This window comes from Wolffia australiana, chromosome 10 (assembly GCF_029677425.1).
Source record: "Wolffia australiana isolate 7733 chromosome 10, ASM2967742v1".
Classification (NCBI taxonomy): Eukaryota; Viridiplantae; Streptophyta; class Magnoliopsida; order Alismatales; family Araceae; genus Wolffia; species Wolffia australiana.
Genome location: NC_135844.1, coordinates 11400079 through 11424134, shown reverse-complemented (window position 1 = coordinate 11424134; position 24056 = coordinate 11400079). Strand labels below are relative to the sequence as shown.

General features: G+C 34.0%; 2 protein-coding genes across 2 annotated transcripts; one reads left to right on the top strand and one right to left on the bottom strand.

Moving 5' to 3' along the window:
- Positions 1-15140: 15140 nt before the first annotated feature.
- On the top strand, positions 15141-19850 carry LOC144708755 (cytochrome C oxidase assembly factor). Its single transcript, XM_078582196.1, has 4 exons — positions 15141-15335; positions 17561-17630; positions 19239-19343; positions 19446-19850. Exons 2-4 carry the CDS (start codon positions 17562-17564, stop codon positions 19485-19487), a joined length of 216 nt encoding a protein of 71 aa, XP_078438322.1. The 5' UTR covers positions 15141-15335; position 17561; the 3' UTR covers positions 19488-19850.
- LOC144708283 (uncharacterized) lies at positions 19506-23970 on the bottom strand. The gene is made up of 5 exons (XM_078581533.1): positions 23869-23970; positions 23428-23454; positions 21541-21637; positions 20506-20616; positions 19506-19804 (listed from the first exon to the last, which is right to left on the bottom strand). Exons 1-5 carry the CDS (start codon positions 23968-23970, stop codon positions 19632-19634), a joined length of 510 nt encoding a protein of 169 aa, XP_078437659.1. The 3' UTR covers positions 19506-19631.
- Between the last annotated feature and the right edge of the window lie 86 nt (positions 23971-24056).

Here is a 24056-nt window from a genome sequence, read left to right as displayed (position 1 = left end):
GTTCAGTGATAAGTGAATTATGGAAATATCACTATCCAGTAATTTTTTATCTTTACATACCTATCCTGAAAATTCCTATTCATAGGATATTTCCTCTTTTTCATGAGGCGAGAATGGTAGATCCCATAACTGCTTGTGTGGAAACACTTATTAGAAACAGTTGGTTCTCCTTAGAGAAAGAGTTCAAATATTTTGTCCTTTTGAATATCTAGATGGTTTTATACCTAATTTTAAACCAAGTTGATTCATGTCACAGTTAAGTGCTCATTACACTCGACGCACCAAGGGCATATTGTAGATGGCAGTTTCAGGTCTACAAAGGTTATAGTTTGGAGAAGGTGGGATCATCCACCATGGTATAACATGAGGCAGCTATAGGAAAATGATGTGATGAAGTTCTTTGCCCAGTGATTATTGATAATCCAAAAAAAGGGTAAATTATGCAATTTTCTAATCCCTGTTGTTGTTAATTTTAGCTCATAGAATTATAAAACCTTAACTTAAGATGTATAATGATAAGTAGAGGCATCGTCCAAGGGAACCTAGTAAGGTAATTCAATTGTGATCTGCGTGAATAATTTGACCCTAATTAGAGTTTATTTGTTCTTCAATGTAGATAAAATCACCCTAATTAGATGAAGAGTTTAGAAAGGGGGTAGAAGAGATGGGAAGAATAGAAGAAGTGACAAGCTCTAGATTGACTTCTTTGATCCAATAAAAAGGATCAAAGGAGTCAATTAGAGGGATAAGAAGGAGATTTGGTCTTAAATTTATTTTGGGGGAGATTTGGAAAACAGACTCACTAACTAATATTTCATAAACACACCTTAACCTTCCTAGAATTCAAACTTTTATAAGTTTTTAGTCTTAATTTGCAATTGTAATAGTTAGAACAATTTCATGATCTCCCTTCTCAATCCTAGTACGGGCTTGTACATGCCACTCAAGCCAAATGATTTATAAATGCAGACCAAGACCAAGAGGAAAAATCACAAACTTCACTAAAACATAATCCAAATCACACTAAAAATCAAATACAATGCATAGAAAAAGTACCAAAAAACAAGTGATACAAGAGGTAGCTCCTCTCTTTCTTGTAGATGTGAAAGAACCACCTCCTGAATGACCTCCTCTCAAAATTCAGGTTTTATACTTAGGTTAAATGGTAAAAATTACCATTATACTTCCAATCAGTAATTAATTTTTAACCATCAATGTAGGTTTGTTCTGAATGATCAAACTGTACATATAGAAAGAGGAGGTCAAGACGCGCAAATCTAAAAAAAATCACCTCAATTGGACTTCAGGATCAAAAGTTATAAATAAATGAATTTTGACCAACCATAGCTGTTGGATCATATTCATTTATTTAATTACTTTTTTTTCTTACATGCAATGATGTGTCGACTTCTGATTGGCTAATGAAATTCCAAGCTTAAATAAATTCCATAAAATTCATAGATTAACATAAATTAGGGAAAAATAAGAATTCACTTGGAAATTTTAATTAACATGTAATATATGATAACAACCCTATTTTAAACTCTATAAATGCATAAAATTGTGATAATTTCTTGAATTAAATACCAAATTTAGGGTGTTATCAATAATACACATTTTTAGTATGTAAATATGGACATATTTACATGTTTGTTTCCATTAAATTGATTATATATGTGTGTTATAAAACCTAAAATCATTAAATTAAATTTTAGGATGATATTGTGAATTTTATAATTTTTTAAAGTATTTTTAATTGTTTTTATGACATCATTTTATGAAAGAACATAATTGTTTGACTTGGAGTATAATATTTTCGTGATTTTTTTAGCATTATATTTTTAGATATATTACTTTTTAATTTAAAATAACTATTTCTAGCACAATTATGAATTACTATCTTTTTGGAATTATTTTAATGGCTCATTGACTTTTTTGGTCTTCTAAAATCAGCTAAGAATGATCCCACTTCAAATTATGATATTTGATGATCTAGAAGGAGAAAAATATTTTGAGCTAGAATATTGAGCGTAGCTTTATTTTTTCTGCCTCTCTCCATTCATATGGTTGGATCTACAAATAGAGCCTCTGATTTTAGTGAAAACTAACTTTGAGCTCACTGCCTCCTAGAGAGAGATTGAAACAAACGTAAGTCTTGAAGGCCAATAAAGAGTATTGTTGGAGTCTTCAGTGCTTGGAGAATGTTAACATAGAAGTGGAGAGGCTGATCCGCATAAAAAAAATGACATGTTCTAGGTTAAACATAGTGATCTAAGGTTAATCATTTGCCTTGCATTGGTTTCTCTCCTTCACATCCCTTTGGTTAGATCTACATCCTTATTTTCATCATCTCATTATCATCACCATCTTCTATCATCACAACCTACCACAGCCATCTATGATCTTGATTTCAATCTCATCACCCTTGTCTCTTATAAAAAACCCAAATCATCTAGTCCATAATCTTCTTCTTTATCTCAAAAACACCTATCAGTTCTTCCATCACATCCATTAGTTTGATCATTATCATTTATTCTTCCACCATTATATTTTACCATCATCCAACCATATCCACTCATACATTCACCCCTTTCAGCATCTTATCTTCTTATTCATCTTCTACATATATCATCACTTCACATCTTCATCAATCGCACTCTCTCATTTCCATTTGATATATCCACATCCTCCTACCTATTCCCCAAAGTATTATCCATATCATCCTTATAATTTAAGTATTATCACCCTCTCACCACCTCATATTCATCACATCACAACCTCTTATCTTATACAAATCTCTTGACATCCCTCTTGAATCATTATTTAAACAGTATTTAAACCCTAATATATGTTCCATGCGGAGATGGCCCTTGCTTATCAATAACTAGTCAAATTATTTAATCAATTAATGTTTATAAATTATTATTTATTAAATCAAATATCACTGACAAATTAACACCCAAAATTTGAGTTCATCACTAAGGTAGAGTTTGCCGATATTATATAAATGCATCAGACCTAACTAGGATGACAGATAGGGGTTTGACAATTGACCATGCCTTAAATCATTAGAGGAGTGTTGGATAAATTATAGATTTTACATACAAGTTAATGATGACAGACACATTCTATGAAAGTAATTGTGAAGTCCTTTATACCCAAATGAACATGTAGTGACTCGACCAAACAATTGGGTTGCATTGATCCATGAGTAATTAATGTATATCTTAAATATGCCATGTTTAATCTTTTTCCATGAATAAAAACTTTCATGTTTATATCTTTATGACCTTATAAAATCACGCACAATTGTAGTTTAAATCATGACTTTTTATTCATACATGTGTGTGTTCTCTCCAACTTCAAATGCACATCAAACGTAATTTAAGTTGGGTTTTTTAATAGGTGCGCATTATTTTGCACAAAAAAAAAAATTAAGGAAATTTCAGAAAATGATTGGACACTATTGTGATTGGGGATACCATAAGGTCACCTTGTAATAATTATGTGAAGGCAAATCATTGGTCACAGCCATTATTGCTGCACCTAATGATTAGTTCCAATCCAAATTAGTAGGATTGTGATACATGGCAACAATATGAGTAAACATAGAGCTTAATAATTTCATGAAATATTAAGCTCATGAAATAAATTTCAACTCATCAAATATTTTACAATTATATTCCAACATGAATTTCTCTTGCAAAATTAATTTCATAAAATTCTTTAAAAGTATATCCAACTTAAAACTTATTTTCCTTCTCAGTAGGATGCCAAAATTTTCAATCAAAATACTCCAAAATCCATAAAGTTACAATATCATTCTAAAAATATATTTCATCATTTTTGTATATATATTGTAACATGCATACATAATTATTTAACAATTAGCTAAAGTTAACTATAAAAGATGAGAGGGGATCACAAGTATTTTTGGTGGATGCTTATAGGTATCACTTTGTGCCTTAGTCTTCTGCTGTTCAGAGGAGAGCCTATGGAGATGTGTGCAACAAGTGCACATGAAAAATGAACATTATCTGGCATCCCAGACATTGTGCCATACAACTGTGCATAGCTTATGTCAAAGAATATTACAACACTCATGACTATGAAAAGTAGGCTCTATGGGGAGAGCATTAGTTGATATGATAATATCCATGACAAAAAGGTTGATGTATAGAGCACTGTCACATCTTAAATAATATTGCTGATGATTTAATCTTTGATGAATTTAATTATTTTAGCATGTTATATATTGTTCTATTTTTGATGATGCAGAAGACATGTAAATGGTCACCTTGGCAGTGGGTCGGTGTACATACGCATTTGCAGGAGGATAAAATGAGATCCCCTTTCAGCCAATGGAACACTAATTCTTGTTTATATCGTGTCTTTTTTTATTGAAAAATACTTAATTTAAATAAATTATTTAACATGACGGAATATATTTTAGATTTTTACAAAAATACGTAATTTGGTATTATAAAAATACATTAGGTTCAAATTAAAAATATTGGATGGAGGAAATGAAAATAATATGGATGATGATGTTTTGTCTTGAAACATTTCAATTTACAACTTCATTTTTATTTTTTATAAATATACATATATTAATACGATATTGTTATCTTTCAACATTAAATCATTTCAACACTTTTAAAAAATTATTTTTTCCCTAAAACTAGGCACTTTTGAAAATTCATCAAAGAGACTTCAGTATTATTGATATTTAAATAAATCATCGAGCACATGAGTGAATTCAGATTATGAATGAAAACCGAAATTTTCAGAGGTTTCTATTCATTAATACAATATAACTTTCTCATCTTTAAAAGTTGTAGTTTGATATTACTGGTGTAATTTTTAATTGCATATTAAACTGAGATTTTTTCAATATTTTTTTAGAAAATAATTTTATTTAATTTTTTTTATAATTTATATCATTTCAACTCAAATGGTTTTATTGGATTGACATAATGAATAACCTTAGGATATTCAACCTCACTTAGTTTATCTATGTTTACATTTTTTGAATGGTATCAAGGTAGTGATGATATCTTGACATAGTCTTACGTTAATCTTTATTAATCAAGGGAAATTTTCAATATTTTTTAGATCGTAGTTAACTGAATTTGAATGAAAGGGGGATACTATAATGGGGTGAAAATGTTTTACTGAAATGTTATAAATGTTATTCTGAACATTTAATTAGTAGATTAACATATTCACCAATGGAGTTATGATTTGTCAACTCACATTTGAAGTATATTTTTTAACGGATTCATCACATGTTTCCATTTAATGATTTTTTAAAAATGGTAAAATATTTTAATATTTATTCCCAACTCACGTGTAGTGAATATTTTGAAACTTTATTGAATATTTTCAATTACATACTTTTTGCAAAAATAACAATTTTAATGTCAAAGTATGTATCTAGGGCTTTTCTCAACATATACCTTTGTGGAAACTGAGGTATAATGAATATTTAAAATAAGAAACTACATCATTATATGTTTCTGCTATTGATAGTAGTGGCTATATCTGTAATGGTACCAAATATTTATAAAAGTTATCCTTTATTCACATCAAAAAGGATATACATAAAGATATCTGATATTGATATATATTATATAGACCAATATATTTTTCCATGGATAATATTTGTAATTATGCAAAGGTACTAGTGTCTATCTCCAGTACCATTATTTTTTTCAAATTGGATATCTTGTACCAATCTCTTGTGCATTTTACATACTGGTCTCGTATTTTTAAATCACTTGATATTCTGGACACTATTGAACTAATAATTAGGGGGGATATCTAATGAAAACTATCATGGTGCAGATCATTTATATCCATCCATGGTCAATGGTTTCAGGTTTATCAAATATGAACAGCTATGGTATATACAAAACTGAAGTAGTGGAATTATTCATCCAGTGGTTTACTTGAACCTAATGAGAAAGAACATTTAAATTTTTTCTTTCAAATTTTATTGTTTTAGATATCAGTCCTCTTTCAATAATTTGTGGTTTTCAGCAAATGGAGAAAATGTTAATTACTCAAAATATCACTGGTGTTCGGTTTGGAGTAACAATAAGGCTGTAATTTATAAATGAAGAGAAAATGTCATGTTTTTTGCAATAAGGGGCCTTTATCAAATTTATGAAGGTAAACAATTCATAATATCACAGTTTTTAATATTGGATCAAGAATAGGATTCTAATGTTAACATTCAATAGATAAATCTATGTTTCAAGGACGTAGAGTGAAGTTCATGGTAATGAAAAAATCTCAAGACCAGTTTGCTCAAAAACATAAAGTAAAAAATATATGGCTTGATCATTGATTTATTTCCAATTCTAGTAATTCATACAACATCATTACTATTAGGTAAAATGTCTTATCATAATCTACTCTAGTGTAATTTATGTTATTTGTTAGTCTAGGTGGCCAAGGAATAACCTAAGAGGGGGACTGAATTAGGTTCTCCATTTTGTATTACATTTTTATTTTAATTAGCCTAGGATTTTTTTACTTAAGAAATGAGGTAGGGGAAATGGGAGACACAATTATTATTTTTAGACAGCTTAGGCTAATCCTTAATGTTGTTCAAGGGTATTTGTCCCGAGGTGATGATGTGATCTAACCAAGTTTGAGTGAATGCCCCCCAAGCCAATCACTTGGAAATAGGGCTGAACAAGGATACGAAGAAAAAATAAAAAGTCAATGAAGCTTTGTCGTCCTCAACCCTCAAAGACTTCCACGCAATGATGTTGCTTAATCTAGTTCAATTTAGCCCCAAAGCCTTCTTATTATGGCCCCCAAAGCCTTAACCTGAGTGATCACAAAGATCTAGCAGTAACAGTATATTTCTGAATTATGTATTCTCCTCACCAACACATAGTATTGATGACTACTCAAAATAGTATTCAAGATAAGCACTAATTTTAAGTATTTCAACAAGAAAACTCTTATGTAAAATTTATAATTCAGAGATTAATATTCATAAATATAATTATGACTTCCCTTTAGTAATACCTCCTTGTTTGTGGTCGTTTGATTACATGAAAATAAGAGCTGATAAATTGTTTATTTCATCATATTTGTGGGCTTTTAATGCTTAAAAACATTAATTGTTAATGCATGTTATCATGATTTTAGGTTAAAAGAAGAATTTCCTTAATTTTCAAGATAAATAATACATTTGATGAATATTTAGGTCAACATATACATTTTAAACATTTTAAAATGATTTTTAAAAAAAATAATATAATTTTTTAATTGACCATTTCTATAAATAAAAAGAAATTAAACAATAAAAATTGATTTTAGAAATTTATAAAAAAAAATTGCATTAATAAACAATTTTTACGACTTATTCCTTTCGTTGTTTCAATTAAAAATATTTTTTTAATTAAACTGGCTCTTATTGGGCCAGTTTTGGCACTCACAAGTGGGCAAGTGGCGCAGGGCACAAGAAAGTTGCGCTCTGCACGTAGCGCCACACAGACGCATCAGACGGGTCATTCGGGCTGTCGGTACGTGACACGCACATACACTATTTTGTGCATGTCGCGCATGGAGTGGAGCCACACAAGGATACAAAAATCCAATCAAATCGCGTTGTACGCTCTGCGTACAGCGCGAAAAAGAAAAAAAACGTAACAGAATCAGAAGAACAAATTCTTTTGATTCCGCAATGATAAAAAGGGAGAATGAAGATTATTCGGTTGTTCTTGATTTTTCAAGCTCAAAGAGTGATCGCCTATTCTTGTCGAAGACTCAAGAAACAACCTGGGAGGATTTGGAGCTCAATTTGAAGAGGAAATCGACGATCCGGCCGGCGCTCTTCCCAAGACTCAATCTTCAAATTTTGCAGACATTTGGTATTGTTCATTGCGCAAATTCCCTCAAACAGAGCCATAATCTCCTCTTGGTACCTCCTAGGCACAATTTGAATTCAATCTGCAGTTAATTTTGCGTTCAAATCTTCAAAAAACCATAGTTCAGTTCCATTCACCTTTTTTCCTTAATTTCCGATTTTAGTCATTTTAATTTGTAGATTTTAGTTCGTTTTAGAATCATTTAGTGTTAATTGATTATAAACTTCCTATTTTGAATCATATATGTCCCTTGAATCGCATAAAAATTGTGAATCGTATTCACGATCTAGTATTTCTTAAGTTAGCGGATCGTGAATCATATTCACGATTTGCTAATTTAGGACATATTTACAATTTCAAACGAATTTGGATAAAATAAAAATATAAAAAATACTCTTAACAGTCTAAAATACGTAAAAAAAAAAATAAAAGAAAATCCAAAACGTTAGAAAACATTACCTTAGGGTCTCTAGTGCATAGGAAAATTGGATCAACCCTTGTAAAAATATTGGTGATAACGACTGGGATAAACTTTTCTCTCTAAATAATTTCTGAGTGAATACAAAATAAAAAAGGAAATATAAAAAAAACAATTCAAGCTGAATTAAGTATTCAGGTAAAATAAACAAGTAAAGCACTCATCAAGAGAACTGTTGATTTAGATTTTTGCTACGCCATGGATACTTAAACAATTTAGTAGAAGATTAGTTAGTAATTCTTATCAAGGATTGCTAACTAATGATAAAATCTATTTAAAGTTAAAATATCATAACTATTAAAACTTAGAGTGCTAATCCCTAATTTGAGGAAAACTGAATTTCCCTATCGCCTCCCTGGGGTTCGACCCCTTACTCAACATTAAGGGACAAACAAATTTTAGTGATTCAGTTCGAAGAACCCCTAAATAACGACATATAAACGTGCATTTTTTAGCTTATCATCGTTCTTTCTTCAATCCTCTTCTCCTTTCTTTGGATAACGTTCTCGATTCGTGTTTGACCTTTGATGCTTAAAATTCCAATATCTTTTTCAATCCTACACCAAATGCAATATTTCCACCTGGAACGATTTTGTAACATAATTTTTCATAACTTATATCTCAAAAAGTATTCAAAAATAAATTAGAGAAATCTCCAGAGATCAATCTTTCAATGTCCTTTGTTTCACACTCAATTCCTCCGTGTCCAACTTTAAACCCCTTTAATGCTTTCCAAACTCAACTAAATGATGAAATTAAAATTCCTTTGGTTTTGTACGGATGTTAGCAACAACTCGTATTTTGAACAAAAGCTCAAAATTGGTATAAAAAATCTACTAAAAATTATAAACTTATCACTGGGTCAAGGATGTGCGAAGTTCAGATCCCACCCTTCTTTTGTTTGAATCTTGAAATACTCAGCACCAAAAACCACGATTTCAAGTTATATGGACTTTTATTGATGTTAGAAACAAACTATATCTTTAAAGAATGGTCAAAAATTGTTTGAAAATTGCTCCAGGAATTGAGAGATCTCTCTAACTTTTGGACTGCGATTTTCAAAAGGCAAGGAGAAGGGGGATTTGAAGTTAGGGCTCAAAACTGTACATATGAACTTGAAAATCCGAAAGGGCATGTTATTAATCTCTCATTCCAAAAGTCATATTTATTGATTATGATTAAGAAATATAAAATAATAATCATTTTAATTTTGATTTTTTATATTTACAATTTTACCATCAATTCAAAATACCTTTCAAGAGTTAAGAGCAAAAACTAGCCGTTATGCCAAGGACTTGAGATTTAAAATAATATTAAACTTTTATATATGTTTACAACATCATTTAAATAAAGATGTCACCATTGGATAATAATATCTTCATGTAATTAATTTTCATTAAATCATTAATAAATTCAGCCTTAAATACTCGAAGGTAGTAATTAAGATTTTAGACAAATTATTCAACAAATCAAATGAAGAAAAATATATAAAAATACCTGAACAGTGGTAAAAACTATGTTTATCTTCATGTCATAAAATTACAAGTCCTAAATACCTGATTTGACTTTTCAGTGTATGGTCAAACTAAGTAACCTTTTGATATATCTAAGGCTCTTATTCTATCTTCACATACAATAAGTCAACTATTTGACTGAGGGCCTATTGTGCTTTGATCACAACCAATATTGAGGCATGCATCACTTTGAAAATTTATCACAACACATATTAAAGGATTGTGCTAAAAATACCCTTAAAGCTTAATCTTCAATCTCCCCCTTTTTGATGAATTTCTAAACATGCCACAATACTCATATTTTTCTCCCCCTTTTTGAAAATGATCAAAAATATCAGGATGGATCCCCCTAAGCTCTAGCTCCCCCTATATTCTATCTCCCTCTACACATACTTGCATACTCCAGAGATTTCCATCAGCAAGGGTTAGTCAAATTGGAGATCAACAAATAGGGAAAGATTCAAGACAATAATGGGAATTTTTGAGACATAGATCTGGGATAATCCACAAAAAACAGAAAAACAAATCTTCGTGTGGTGTATGAGTGACTGCAATAATAATTGATATAGACGAATACATTTATATAAGCGAAAGAAATCCAAACTTTTATATGAATATATTAAAAACTAAAAAAATTTGTACATCACGAGTAGATTCCCCTAGAGTCTCAGCTTAATATGATCCTTAATAGGATTAGGACCATCATATTTGATGCCTTATCCTTGATGGATCTAAAAAAATGTCGATAAAAAAATTGTGGATGGCCACTCATCATAAATCCCTAGCATGAGCCATGCCTAGCCCTCTCCGTAGAGTGCTAAACCGATCTTCACATAAAGGTTTAGTGAAGATGTCTGCAACTTATTGATCAGTAGCTATGAAGTGAAGATCAATTTCACCTCTATTGATATTATCTTTAATGAACTGATGCTTCATTTTAATGTGCTTCGTTTGTGAATGCATGATGGGGTTTTTGGCTAAATTAATGGCACTTGTATTGTCGCACATTATAGGTATTTTTTTCAGTGTGACCCCATAGTCTTCTAGGTGCGGTTTAAGCCATAGAGTTTGAGCGCAACATAGTCCACCTGCTATATATTCAACCTCAATTGTGGATAAAGCAATTGAGTTTGGCTTTTTAGATGTCCATGATATGAGGCATCCCACAAGAAATTCACAAGTGCCACTCGTGCTATTCCTCATTTTTGCATCCTGCAAAGTCTGAATCACAGAAGTTGACCAATGTCAAATCTCGATTCTTAGGGTACCAGATCCCTAAATCAGTCGTCCCTTTGAGATACTACAGTATTCTCTTCACTACTGTTAGATGGGATTCTTTGGGATCACTTTGAAACCTAGCACAAAGACATACAATAAAAAATTTGTCTGGTCAGCTAGCTATCAAGTATAGTAGGGATCCAATCATTCTTCCATACATCTGTTTTTCACTATGTTGACCAATGATGTCTACGTCCAGCTTAGTGCTTGGACTCATGGGAGTGCCTTTTGCTTGACAATCCTCTACTTGAAACTTTTTTCAAAAGGTCCTTTGTGTACTTCTCTTGGTATATAAAGATGCCATTTTGCTTCTATAGAATTTGAAGTCCGAGCAAATAGCTTAGTTCCCCCATTAGACTCATCTCAAATTCATTTTGCATGAGCTGTGAAAATGCTTTGCATAAGTTTGGATTCATAGATCCAAATATAATATCATCAACACAGATTTGGGCCAATATCAAGTCCTTTCCCTCTCGCTTAATAAAGAGAGTAGTGTCTATTTGGGCCAATACCTCTCTTGTAGCCATGCAAAGTTAAGTATGTAGTATTTTGTCATTCACTTCATAAGGCATAAAATATAAAACCAATGACAGCATTTTGTCCATGAACCTAAATGCGAAAAATTCCTTAAAATTATCTTAGATGTATGAAATAATTTTCTGAGAAATATTTAATTTTATTCATCTATATTTAAGCTCTTCTTAAAAAATCCAAAAATTCATTTACAAATATATGAGGTAGTTTTATAAGTCCATGTTTACCACAATGATTCAGAGGCGAAGTGGTGTCTGATTAACATAGATATTTGACTTGCAACATAAAATCTTCTTATTAAAAAGTCATAAAAATCTAGAGGCCTGACTCAATGAATCATCTAAGTGACCAAATGGTCAAACATCACATATTTATGTACATGAAGGTAGTCATCCAATGCATACGTGTGTTTCAAAGTCTGAACCATATGAAGTCAGTCATCTTCATATGCATAATTCCTCACAATAATAAATATGTATGAACCAATGTAAGCCCATTGACTGAGGGTGGACTTGAAATAATCCACATTTGAAAATTCATCAAAATACATACTTTTGCATTTTACTAAAATGGAATAAGCCTTAATCTTCAAGTATGACTACATCTAGATCAAGGTAAATTAAACCGTGAAGCTGGAGCCTAAATCTAACCGTATAAGGGGAAGAAAGCGTCTAAATATATTTAACATCAATATAAGCTCTAAGATGATTCAGCCCTTAACATCAGTATACATGAGGTAAACATAGAGCAATTGACAAGGAGGATATCAAATCCAGATCCAAATACGATTTGAAAGAAACTTAGGTGTTGAGTGTGACATTTATTCAATACACAAACAAGGAAGTTTCTCATCATTCAATATTTCTTGAAAACATTTTAGGGGAAGTCATCATAATCAAGTCCATATAAAAGCACAGAAAACATGATGATTTTGGAGTCATCAATAGAAGGTGAGAATCCAAACAAATAATGGAAGATCTGTGGTCAACCCTACCTATGCATCAGCGTACACAACAAGGAGGTGAAATATGATGTTGGGAGTACTTATGTGGCTCATAGAGACCTTTGTGTCTCAAGGATGATGACTGGTTCAGCTGGGGTTCTAGATTATTAATTATGTGTAAAAAATTTTGGGGGAAGGCCATAAATATTAGTGGCATACGTAGTTTGGTCCATCTTCCCTCCATGTCTCACAAATTTGGTAGTTTAATTTGTCTTCACCAGTAAAGTTAGGGAAATAAATTCTATCAAATGATCTCATAAGTAAAATTTTTTGTTCAGTTGTATGGTGAAATCTTTATTATCTGCTTCCTTTTGCTAAAACTACTTAAGCTTGTGTTTTCCGTACCCTCTCTAAATTTTCTTTCTATATTAATCAACTTGATATAAATGGTGCATATGTTTTCAATTGTAAAACCCCCATGTTTTCTCAGAGATAATGAATCAAGAGGAAGAGGCAGTTCCAAATGTTTCAAGTATGTAGTGAATTGGATGTATCAATAAGGCTATGATTTATGAATTTTATTTGTTCAGCACATGTGTAACTCTAAAAATTAAGTCAAGTTTGAATGTCACTTTACCACAAAATTTCAAGTTGAGTGTCTATTAAGAAATAATAAAGTTTCTTGGAAGTCCAATTTCAATTTAAAAATCTTGGGAGATTATGATGTGAATGCTCAACACTATCGGGGAAAGTCTCTAGATCAAATATTCTAGTATATTAGCAGATGGCTTGCCAATATACTGAAGGCTTTTATGTCATTTTCTCTCTAGGGTTTATCCTTGGAACCAATGACAAGATAACCTTATGGAACCTTAATTATATATCCTCTTTATTATGACTAGGGAATATCACAATCTGACCAAAGTACGGCCAGACCAGACCAGAGGTCGGCATTTTTAGGGTTGACCAAACGTCCAAACCAATTTTGGTTTTCATGTTGAACTGGACCAGAGACCAGATGATATAAGAATCATTATGGTTCTATAATTATTGCATAGAGAGAGAGAGAGAAAGAAAGAGAGAGATCCATCATTGTCCCACTCTTCCCAATCCCTCTTGATCTCTATCTGGCTCTCCATTCTGTGATCCCAAGAGAATCACAAGCATTGCCGCCACTGTCACCACAACTACTTGTGCTACTGCCGCTCCCAACCTCATTATGGCCTCTCTAGCTCTCTAACTACCCCCTCTCTCTCTCTCTTTCTCAATCAATCATCATTTTCTCGTCTCTCTCCCTCTCTGTCTCTCTCAATCTCTCAGTCTACCTTGCACTCTCATTATTTCCCTCTTGCTGTCTCCCCCTTTGTAACTCTCTCAATCTCACGCTCTTCATCTCACTGTCTCCCAGTGCTATATATATTATGGATGATGGAGAGAGAGATGGAAGAAGTGATGAACATGAAGGTGGTGCTTCAGCACTTTTTCACTCTCTCACTCTCGGACTCTCTCCCTCCCAGTCTTGCACTCTTTCCCGTTCACTCTCACACTCTCTCGCTCTCTCTCATCTCACTATTTCACTCTCTCATTCCTTCTCACTCTCACACTATCTCCCTCTTTCATTCTCTCACTCTCCCATTCTCTCTCTGTGTCACACTCTCAATCTCACTTTCTCTCTCTCCACACATTTCTCACTCTCTCCCTCGCTAACTCCCTCATTTTTCTCACTTTCCATACATTTCTCGCTCTCTCCCTCCCAATCTCTTCCTCTAGTTAGATGTGGTTTGACGAGCAAGTGGAGCATAGACAAGCCAAGTCTGAGAAAGAGAGACCACGTTAAGTGGAACTCCTTTAAATTGGAACATCGTATTAAAATACTTTCTAAGGTTCACTTAAAATACTTTCTAAAGTTCACTTAAAATACTTTCTAAGATTAATTTTGACTTTTAATTTTGAGTTTGACATTGATTAGTTAACCTGACCATATGAGACTGGGTCAAACAAAGATATTACCTAGACTGAGACCAATGATTGGGAAAATGAGACCCAGACTGATCATTTTTTTTTCTCCCCTGCTCCTAAACGCTCATAAACTCGCACACCTTATCTATAACAAGTCTCGCTTTTGTCGGTATCGATCTGACATGAATGCCGGTGATGCTAAACCGGTTGCGGCCGAATAGACATAGAGGAAACTTCAAGTCTAACTTTAGGTTTTTGCTAAAACTGGACCAATTATTTGAAATCTTAGGACTTCAATAGATAATTATTATTATTATTTTCATAGTATCTCCTTCTAAGCTAGTAACCCAATAGAAAAATAATAACTTAACACTAAAATCAACTATCTACTTGAAAGGCATACTCATAATCATGTTATTCGTTTAATGCAGAAAAATCTGTCTAATGAATTATTATAAGCATATTATGAAAAATATTTTAACTACAAGGCCCAGTTCTTGTTCTAGAATGAACCGATAATATTAAAAATATTTAAACTAATGAATTCTTTTGTAAACCCACAAACGCCGTCAAATTCTCGATCAGGGGTGGGTTCGAATTCGGAGACGGAGTGCCCTGCGATTTTCTGCTCTTCATTGTATGAGCGTCCTTCGGATTATCTGTTCATTCTTCGATTGAATGCGGCGACCATCCCCTTCTACAGTATCCTGAACTTCGCCGACGCTGATAAACTATCCCAGGTTGCGATCTTAATCTCCATTTTTTCTATCAATTTTAGAGGGTGAATTTGAGACTTGACATTCATTTATCTTCCGCGATGTAATATTTCTAATGGGTTTTTGATTATTCGGTTTTTCTGTTCCATATATTTGTACTGTTCGATCGATACACTCTCTATACTTGCTAAAGCAACCTATATGTTGCAGAACTACTGTTTCGTTGTTACCAGAAGATTAATGTTGGGAAATTTTATTGAAATTTATGCATTTTTTTCTGGCTACATATTTCTGAATTATCTCGCTTCTCACGGCTTCTCTGGAGATTTGTGCTTTGGGAATTTAATTTTTCGCATACAGACTTGTGTAATGAAAGTATTTCCAGTGGAAAACGCAAAGATTGAAATAAGTTACTATCATCCATTTTGGGACTGTAAAAAAAATTATTTTTGTGATACGATTCAAATTTCAAAGTTAAATTCTTGTTACGTGCATAAATCTTAAGGTTTCAGGAGATCGAGCTCAGTAGGTTTAGAGTGTCACAGATGAGGGAAAGATTTCTCACTCTCTATCTATCTTTATTTACACATTATCTCTATCTCTATCTCTCTCTCCATCTATATCTATCTATCTCTATCTCTATCTCTATCTCTATCTCTATCTCTATCACTCTCTATCTCTATCTCTATCTCTGTCTCTGTCTCTATCACTATCACTCTCTATCTCTATCTCTATCTCAGTCTCTGTCTCTATCTCAATCACTCTCTATCTCTATCTCTATCTCTATCTCTGTCTCTGTCTCTATCTCTATCACTCTCTATCTCTATCTCTATCTCTATCTCTATCTCTGTCTCTATCTCTCTTTATTTCTCTTCCTCACTGGAATGTTCAACTCTTGCATGCCCACATTTTTAACCGTTCCTGATCCCAATCTGTTGTTGATGTAGCTTTAGCTAAGAAGAGTCATCTCTCTCTCTCTCTATTTATATATATATATATATATCTTTCTATCTCTCTCTTTATATCCATCTATCTCTCTATTTCTCTCTATTGCTCTCTTTCTGTTTCTTACTCTCTATCTCTCTCTGTCTCGATCTCTCTCTACAAAAACTTAGCATGTCTTTTTAAATTCATGCGTTCAATTCTCATGATGAGTTGTGAATGGAATATCTATGTTGTCCATGATATTTCTGCGCATTGAGTTCTTTTATTTGTGCGTGGAAAGAAAATAATTTCAAATGAAAGGTGATCATTCAGTGATTTCCATTCGCCCACTTTCGAGGCAAGAGAATTGTGTTTCACGGATAAAATGTACAAACTTTTAGGTGCAAATCTCAGGCAAGGGTATGTGATAGGATCCCGATCGCGATCGTATCAAGAACGTGGTAAAATGATAGGATCCCGTCCGGGATCGTACCGAGAATGTGGTTACCCCTGGCGGGGTAGACGACGTCGAGGGGAGAGCAGCAGAGAGTGGCAGAGTAGACGTCACCGAAGTAACGGGCCAGGAGGGAGTAGACGTCGTTGAGAGAGAAGGAGAAAATACTGGAAGGAAATAACACTAACAACTTATGTCCTGAGGAGATGAGGAGGGCTACATATTTTAAGGAGATGCGAAAGACGAGAATGCCCCTAGTGGGCTCACTAGACGGAGTGGATCATAACAGTATGCGACTCTCACCGCATACGGCTTGCACAAATATTCCAAATCCATCCCTTTCTTCAGTTTTTCTTTCTCCAATCTTTAATAAAACTTCGAGACTGTGCAATCGGGAAATAAAAACACAAACTCCTGAAGTCGAACTGCTCGTAATTCCGTGCTGTCGGAACTTTTCTTTAGGGATTGAAAAAGCATGAGCTATCACCTTCTCTAGCCCATTCTATGAAGTAGAAATTTGATACCTGAAAAGAAATTACCATTTTTTTCTTGTGTTTTTTCAAATTTAAAATCGGCATCGCAGAGCAGATTTAAATTATCTGCAATCTATCCCTATCTCTTTCCAGATATATATGTTTAACTCTGTCTGTATGTTATATATATTTAGCTCTATATATATATAAATATTTAGTTCTCTTTACATACAGAAGAGAGCGGCTCAAATTGTGAAATTCAATGATATATCTTTAGATATTTTTTTCCACTCTGAATTCCATAATTTGAAATCCTGAGCCGATCGTTGAACAAACTCGATCAACTTTATGGTTTTTATAGAATGAAAATTTGATTTTATTTCTATTCCCATTCCCAGGATGGCAAAGTCATGCAAGGGCCTAGCCATGGAGCTCGTCAAATGCCTTAGTGAGACCCCTTGTGTCAAGGTATTGAATTATCTTTTCTTTATTTTTATATCAAACTTTATTTTTATCCAATTTGAGATCTAATATTGTAATTTTTTGTACCCGTTTTTACAAAGTATTTCCTTCAGAGTATTTCTTAACATTTTCTTACAGAATATCAAATTCCAACTTGATCCAATTTGAGACCTAATAATAATAATTTTTGTACCCGTTCTTACGGAGCATTTCCTACATAGTATTTCTAAACATTTTTCTTACAGAACATCAAATTCCAATTTTATCCAATTTGTGATCTAATAGTATGAATTTGTGTACCGGTTCTTTCAGAATATTTCCTACGTGTTATTTGTAAATATTTTTCTTATAGAACATCAAATTCCAATTTTATCCTATTTGAGATCCGATAATTGTATGAATTTGTGTACCCGTCCTTACAGAGTATTTCCTACATAATATTTCTAAACATTTTTCTTATAGAATATCAAATTACAATAAATCACAGTATTAAATTCATATTAATAGTATGAATTTGTATACTAGTTCTTACAAAATATTTCCTACATGTTATTTGTAAATATTTTTCTTATAGAACATCAAATTCCAATTTTATCCAATTTGAGATCCGATAATAGTATGAATTTGTGTACCCGTCCTTACAGAGTATTTCCTACATAATATTTCTAAACATTTCTCTTGTAGAATATCAAATTACAATAAATTACAGTATTCAATTCATATTAATAGTATGAATTTGTGTACCAGTTCTTACAGAATATTTCCTTCATGTTATGTGTAAATATTTTTTTTATAGAACTTCAAATTCCAATTTTATCCAATTTGAGATCCAATAATATGACTTTTTGTACCCGTCCTTACAGAATATTTCCTACATAATATTTCTAAACATTTTTCTTATAGAAAATATCAGACTACAAGTTTATCTAATTCGACTTCTATTAATTTGAATTTTTGTACCTGTTTTAAGTATTTCCTACAGAGTATTTATTAACATTCAAATATGAAATTTATCAAGTTTAAGATCTAATAATATGAAGTTTGCACCTGTTTTCTACAGAGTACTTAATATTTTTCTGACAGAATATCAATTTTGAATTTCATAAAATTTGAGATCTAATAATATGAAATATTGCACCCCGCTCTTACAGAGTATTTCTTGCAGAATATCAAATATGAATTTTATCGAATTTGAGATCTAGCAGTAGGATTATTCGCACCAGTTCTTACATGGTATTTCTTAACATTTCTCTTCCGGAATATCAAAGTTCAATTTTATCAAACTTGAGATGCAATAACAAATTTCTGCACCTGTTCCTCCGGAGTATTTTGTAACACATCTTCTCAAAGATATCAAATTTGAATTTCATCAAAGTTGAGATCTAATAATATGAATTTTTAACAACTCTCAGAGGATTTCCTACAGAGAACTTTGTAACAATTTTCTCCAATCTGAGATATTAAAATATGAATGTTTGCACCGGTTCTTACAGAGTATTGTTTGACATTTTTCTTAAAAGATATCAGATTTGAATTCTATAAACTTTGACATCTAATCACATGAATTTTTTTCCATTGAGCTCTCATTCTGCAATTAATTTTTTAAAAAATCAGGAACAGAAGCGATCTTACAGAGAATGTGCTGGAGAGAAGGTCCCCACCATTACAAGTGAATGCGTGGGTCTGAGAGAGACATACTTCAACTGCAAGAGAGGCCAGGCAAGGATATATTTCCATATTTTCTATAAAAAAGATAATCAACTTCTCTATGTCTGGTAATGGGTTTCCATAATTAAAATTATCTGAACATATTATTGACAGGTGGACATGCGAGCCCGGATTCGGGGAAACAAAGGATACTAAGACGATTATTTTCTTCAGGAAAAAATAAAGCAGTAGACTGACTATTTTTCATTTATTGGGCAAAAAAATCATAAAGAGGGCAAAAATATGTATATTTTCTCTCACTTTCTCTCTCTAGAAAAAACGCAGAGATCACCTCGGGGATCAGTCGTCGTCGGGGGACATCTCTAGCAGGGTGAAGAGGACGAGCGGGCCGATGAGCGGGGGGATGGACGGCGGCCGGTTGAAGGCCACTACTGGTTCTGGGTTCTCTTCCAGTGCTGGCCTCTCTCTCATGCTCCCACCTTCCTTGTTTCTCACTGATATTGTCATTGCCCCTGTAATCAATAGGTAGATATGATCAATAAATAGTTAAATTGGATAGATAGATAGAAGAAAAGATGGTCGGAGAGAGATAGATGGATAGATAGAAAGATGGGATAGAGAGGGATCCTATTGAGAGATAGAAATATGTATAGAGAAAGGGATCAAAGAGAGAAGTATAAAGATGGATAGACATATGTGGAGAAAGATAGATTGATGGATGGAGAGATAGAAATGAAAGAGAAAGATGGATATAAACATAGAGATAAAAGGATTGATGGATAGATATTAATGAAGGAGAAAGATGGATAGAAATATAGAGATCGAAGGATTGATGGAGAGATAGAGATGAAGGAGAAAGATGGATAGAAACATAGAGATAGAAGGATTGATGGAGAGATAGAGATGAAGGAGAAAGATGGATAGAGAGAGAGATAGATAGATAGATGGACAGAAACACGGATAGGAAGATGGATAAAAAGAGATAGACTGGAAAGATAGATAGAGATAGAAGGAGAAAGAGATCGATGATAGTGATAGAAATAAAGAGAGAGAGAGAGATAAAAGTGAGAGTTAGGAAGATGTATATAGATGTGAAAAAGTGAGATATTGAAAGATGAAAAGAGACAGAAATAAAGAAGACAGATGGAGAGATAGAAAGAGAAATAAAGTCAACCATGGTGAATCACATTGTTGATAATAACGTTTATCATACTTGATATTCCTCCTCTTGGTATGATTCGTTCGATGGTTTGCGTTGCAGGACGCTTGATCAGTTTGAACATTGTCAGAGACCAACAAAGATGAAAATGCACCGCAGCTGCTCCTAAAACACAAAAAAATTCAATATAAATCTAAGTTTAGGTGTCACATGATCCATACTAATTATTTCCTTACAGAACAAATAACTCAGTTTCACCGGACACAAATAGTTTAATTAGACGCCCTCATGATTCAGTTTCACAGAACGTTGATTTCGCTTGAATACGATCATGCAGGTTATTAACCCAAAAATGAATTAATTTCGAAATAATATGTAAAAAAATGTATAAACACAATCGAGAAAAGCAGAGAATTTTAGAGAATCAAATTTTGGATATTACCCAACGTGACTCTTCAAATTTCATTTCATAATACTGATGAACCTGGGAAGAGTGATAAAAAAATGTTAAAATCAAAGCTATTAAGATATCTCCAGGAAAATGCTTAGGCGAATTATCAGCCATCACATGTCATGCGACTCGTTCAAGAAACATATAATCGTATTTTTCCAACACATATTTTTAATTGTTTACGAAAATCTAGAACATTTCGTAAAGCACAATTCGCAAAGTTCCGACGTTGAAGAAACATGTTAAACCATTTCACTGAGGCTTTATAAATATTACTGCGTCGCATTCATCAGAACACGCCGAAAGATCAACATGATTCCCAACAAACGACTTTGCTTTCAAAGTATTACAATTATTGATCACGTAAACTCAACATAAATCGACCGACATACAAGACATTAATGCGATGCTTCGCGCCGTCGAAAGATTACTCGTTGTGATTACTCAACTCACCTTAAATCTAGTTCAAGAAAAAAACACGACGCTGATGAAAATACAGGATACAACAAAAAACATCATTATCCAATCAACGAAGAAGGTTTTATCGCACGATGAGTACGCAACGGTAGAATTTCATGAAAAAAAATGATAGTTCCTCACAGAAACCTCAAGAGACGATCAAAATCATCATACAATACCTGAGCCGTCCACAATTCGAATTCGATCAAAGTAGAGAAGACCTTCAATAACCGTGAATATTCCACCGGCTCTGCCAAGAGAAGCGGAGAAAGAAAGCTATTATATGGATGGCTGAGATCACGTATTTATATGGTTTTTCAACGGCTGAGATCACATGAGTTCTCTCTGAACGACTTCCGAAACTTCTAGAGTCTCGGCGTTCATTTAATTTAATTCTAAGAGACCATCATATGGACGGCTGAGATGACACGGGTCTATTGAACCAACGGCTGGAGATGATCTACAAACATCTGGGAGACTGTTTTTGACTTGAGAAGGACCATACTATGGACGGCTGAGATCACAACGGTCTACTCAAGGAACGGCTGGTGATGATCTTTCAGACATTCAGGAGTAAAGTGCAAGGTTGGACGAAAACCGGGACAGAAATTCGTCCCGTCTGGAGGTCTCAGACAATGGACAATAATGGACGAAAATCTATCAGATTCGCTTCCGACGGTTGAGATCTTGCCACATGGCATTGCTATATCAATTCATTGACATTTTACATCAAAGTCCCTGCTTTTTTTCTCGCGCCCAAACTGACGCTGCCCAAAAGTAATTGTACATGTGTCCCTTTGCTTTCTCTCTCCTACATTTGCCTAAATAACTTAGAAAATTCCATATTAATTCAATCGGACCTTGGCACTATTTTATTGGATATTTCGTCCGGGACGAAGGACGGGACGGTTTTCCTCCGGACAGGGCGAAACTCGCATAGACGGGACGTGGATGAACTATTTTGTCCTGGGACGAATTCTTGGACGCGACGGTACAGACGAATCTACAAAATTCGGATGCAGGACGGGATGAAATTCGTCCCGTCCCATCCATTGTCCACGTCCCGGACGATCTGGAACTATATCTGGGAGAGTGTTTGTTTTTTGAGTTAAGAAAGAACATGACATATACGGCTGAGATCACGAGTCCACTGAATGAACAGCCAGAGATGATCTTCCGGACGTATGGAAGAGTTTGTTTTTTGTCTTGAAAAAGACCATCGTATGGACAGCTGAGAAGTCACACAGGTCTGTTGAATGAACAACTGGTGATGATGTCGACACATCTTGGAGAGTTTGCTTTTTGACTCGGGAAAGACCATCATATCAACGGCTGAGATTACAAGGCTCTACAGAATGAACGGCTGGTGATGATCTCCAGACAGCTGGGAGAGTTTGTTTTTTTACTTGAGAAAGACCATCATATGGACTGCTGAGATCACACGGGTCTGTTGAATGAACAACTGGTGATGATGTCGACACATCTTGGAGAGTTTGCTTTTTGACTCGGGAAAGACCATCATATCAACGGCTGAGATCACAAGGCTCTACTGAATGAACGGCTGGTGATGATCTCTAGACATCTTGGAGAGTGATTATTTTTCGTTCTCACAAGGACAATCAAATGGACGGCTGAGATCTCATGAGTCCTTTGAATGGCAGGGGATGATATGGAAGCAGACTTATTGTCATGCTGACTAAGACAAACATGTCCCTTGTATTTCTTTTTTGAAAGAAATGGTCCTTTTTTTTTTACTCAAATTAAAATTGTGATTGAAGATGATTCTGTAAAGGTTATCTCTAGATTTTGTAGGACTCAAACCACCCTTTTCTCCGAAAACCTTGATCAATTCCAAGGTGGGTTTCCACAAAGGATAAGAATCACAAGATCTCACAGTCTAGGGTGAGAATTCCTTCCAGACCAAGAAATACAAGGGATTTTCCATTCATGATGATTACGGGGAAGTTTTAAGTTTGGATATGAAAGGAAAACATGAAAACCTTACAAACTGATGTATACCCTAATTTCCAAAAAGCTAATCAAGGCCCAGTCATTCAAGTACTTGCCTTCTTGTCCACAAGCCTGTCATTGACCTGCAAATCCAAACCTGTTGAAGATCATTTTGAGTGGACATTCTGCACCTGGCAAGTCTAGACTACTCCGACGCTTCACTTGCAATGAGTTCTCCCACAATCAGTATGGAGTTTTCCACTTGGACTGTGTAGGTTGACCATTGTTTTATTTTTGATCTATTCATGGAGGAATCGATTTGATCATTTTCCCTAGGCTACCTTTTATGCTCTTTTCATGGTCATTCTGATAGTTTCATTTTGTCATTCTTTTGGTTTCTCTACCTCATTGCTCATTCTTATGATCCCTCTCTTGCCAGCGATCTGCTAGATACAAGGAGAGAGCTTTTAAGTCTTGTAGATCATGAAAATTTGGGGTGTCAAGATTCTGCTTCTAATAAATACATCAATCTCATGTCAAGTTTCGTGCGCCCTTGCCAATTGCGCCACGCTCCGTGCATCGTCGCATCTCGCCACCGTGCTCTCAGCGCCATTGCCGCCGCTGCCTGTGCTCCGTGTGCCATCACCTGCAATCGCCATGCCCCATGCACCATTGCCGGCCCTTGTGCACGCTTTATACGACTGCCGGAAGAACGCCGCCACCGCGCGCTCTCGCTGCCTTCCAC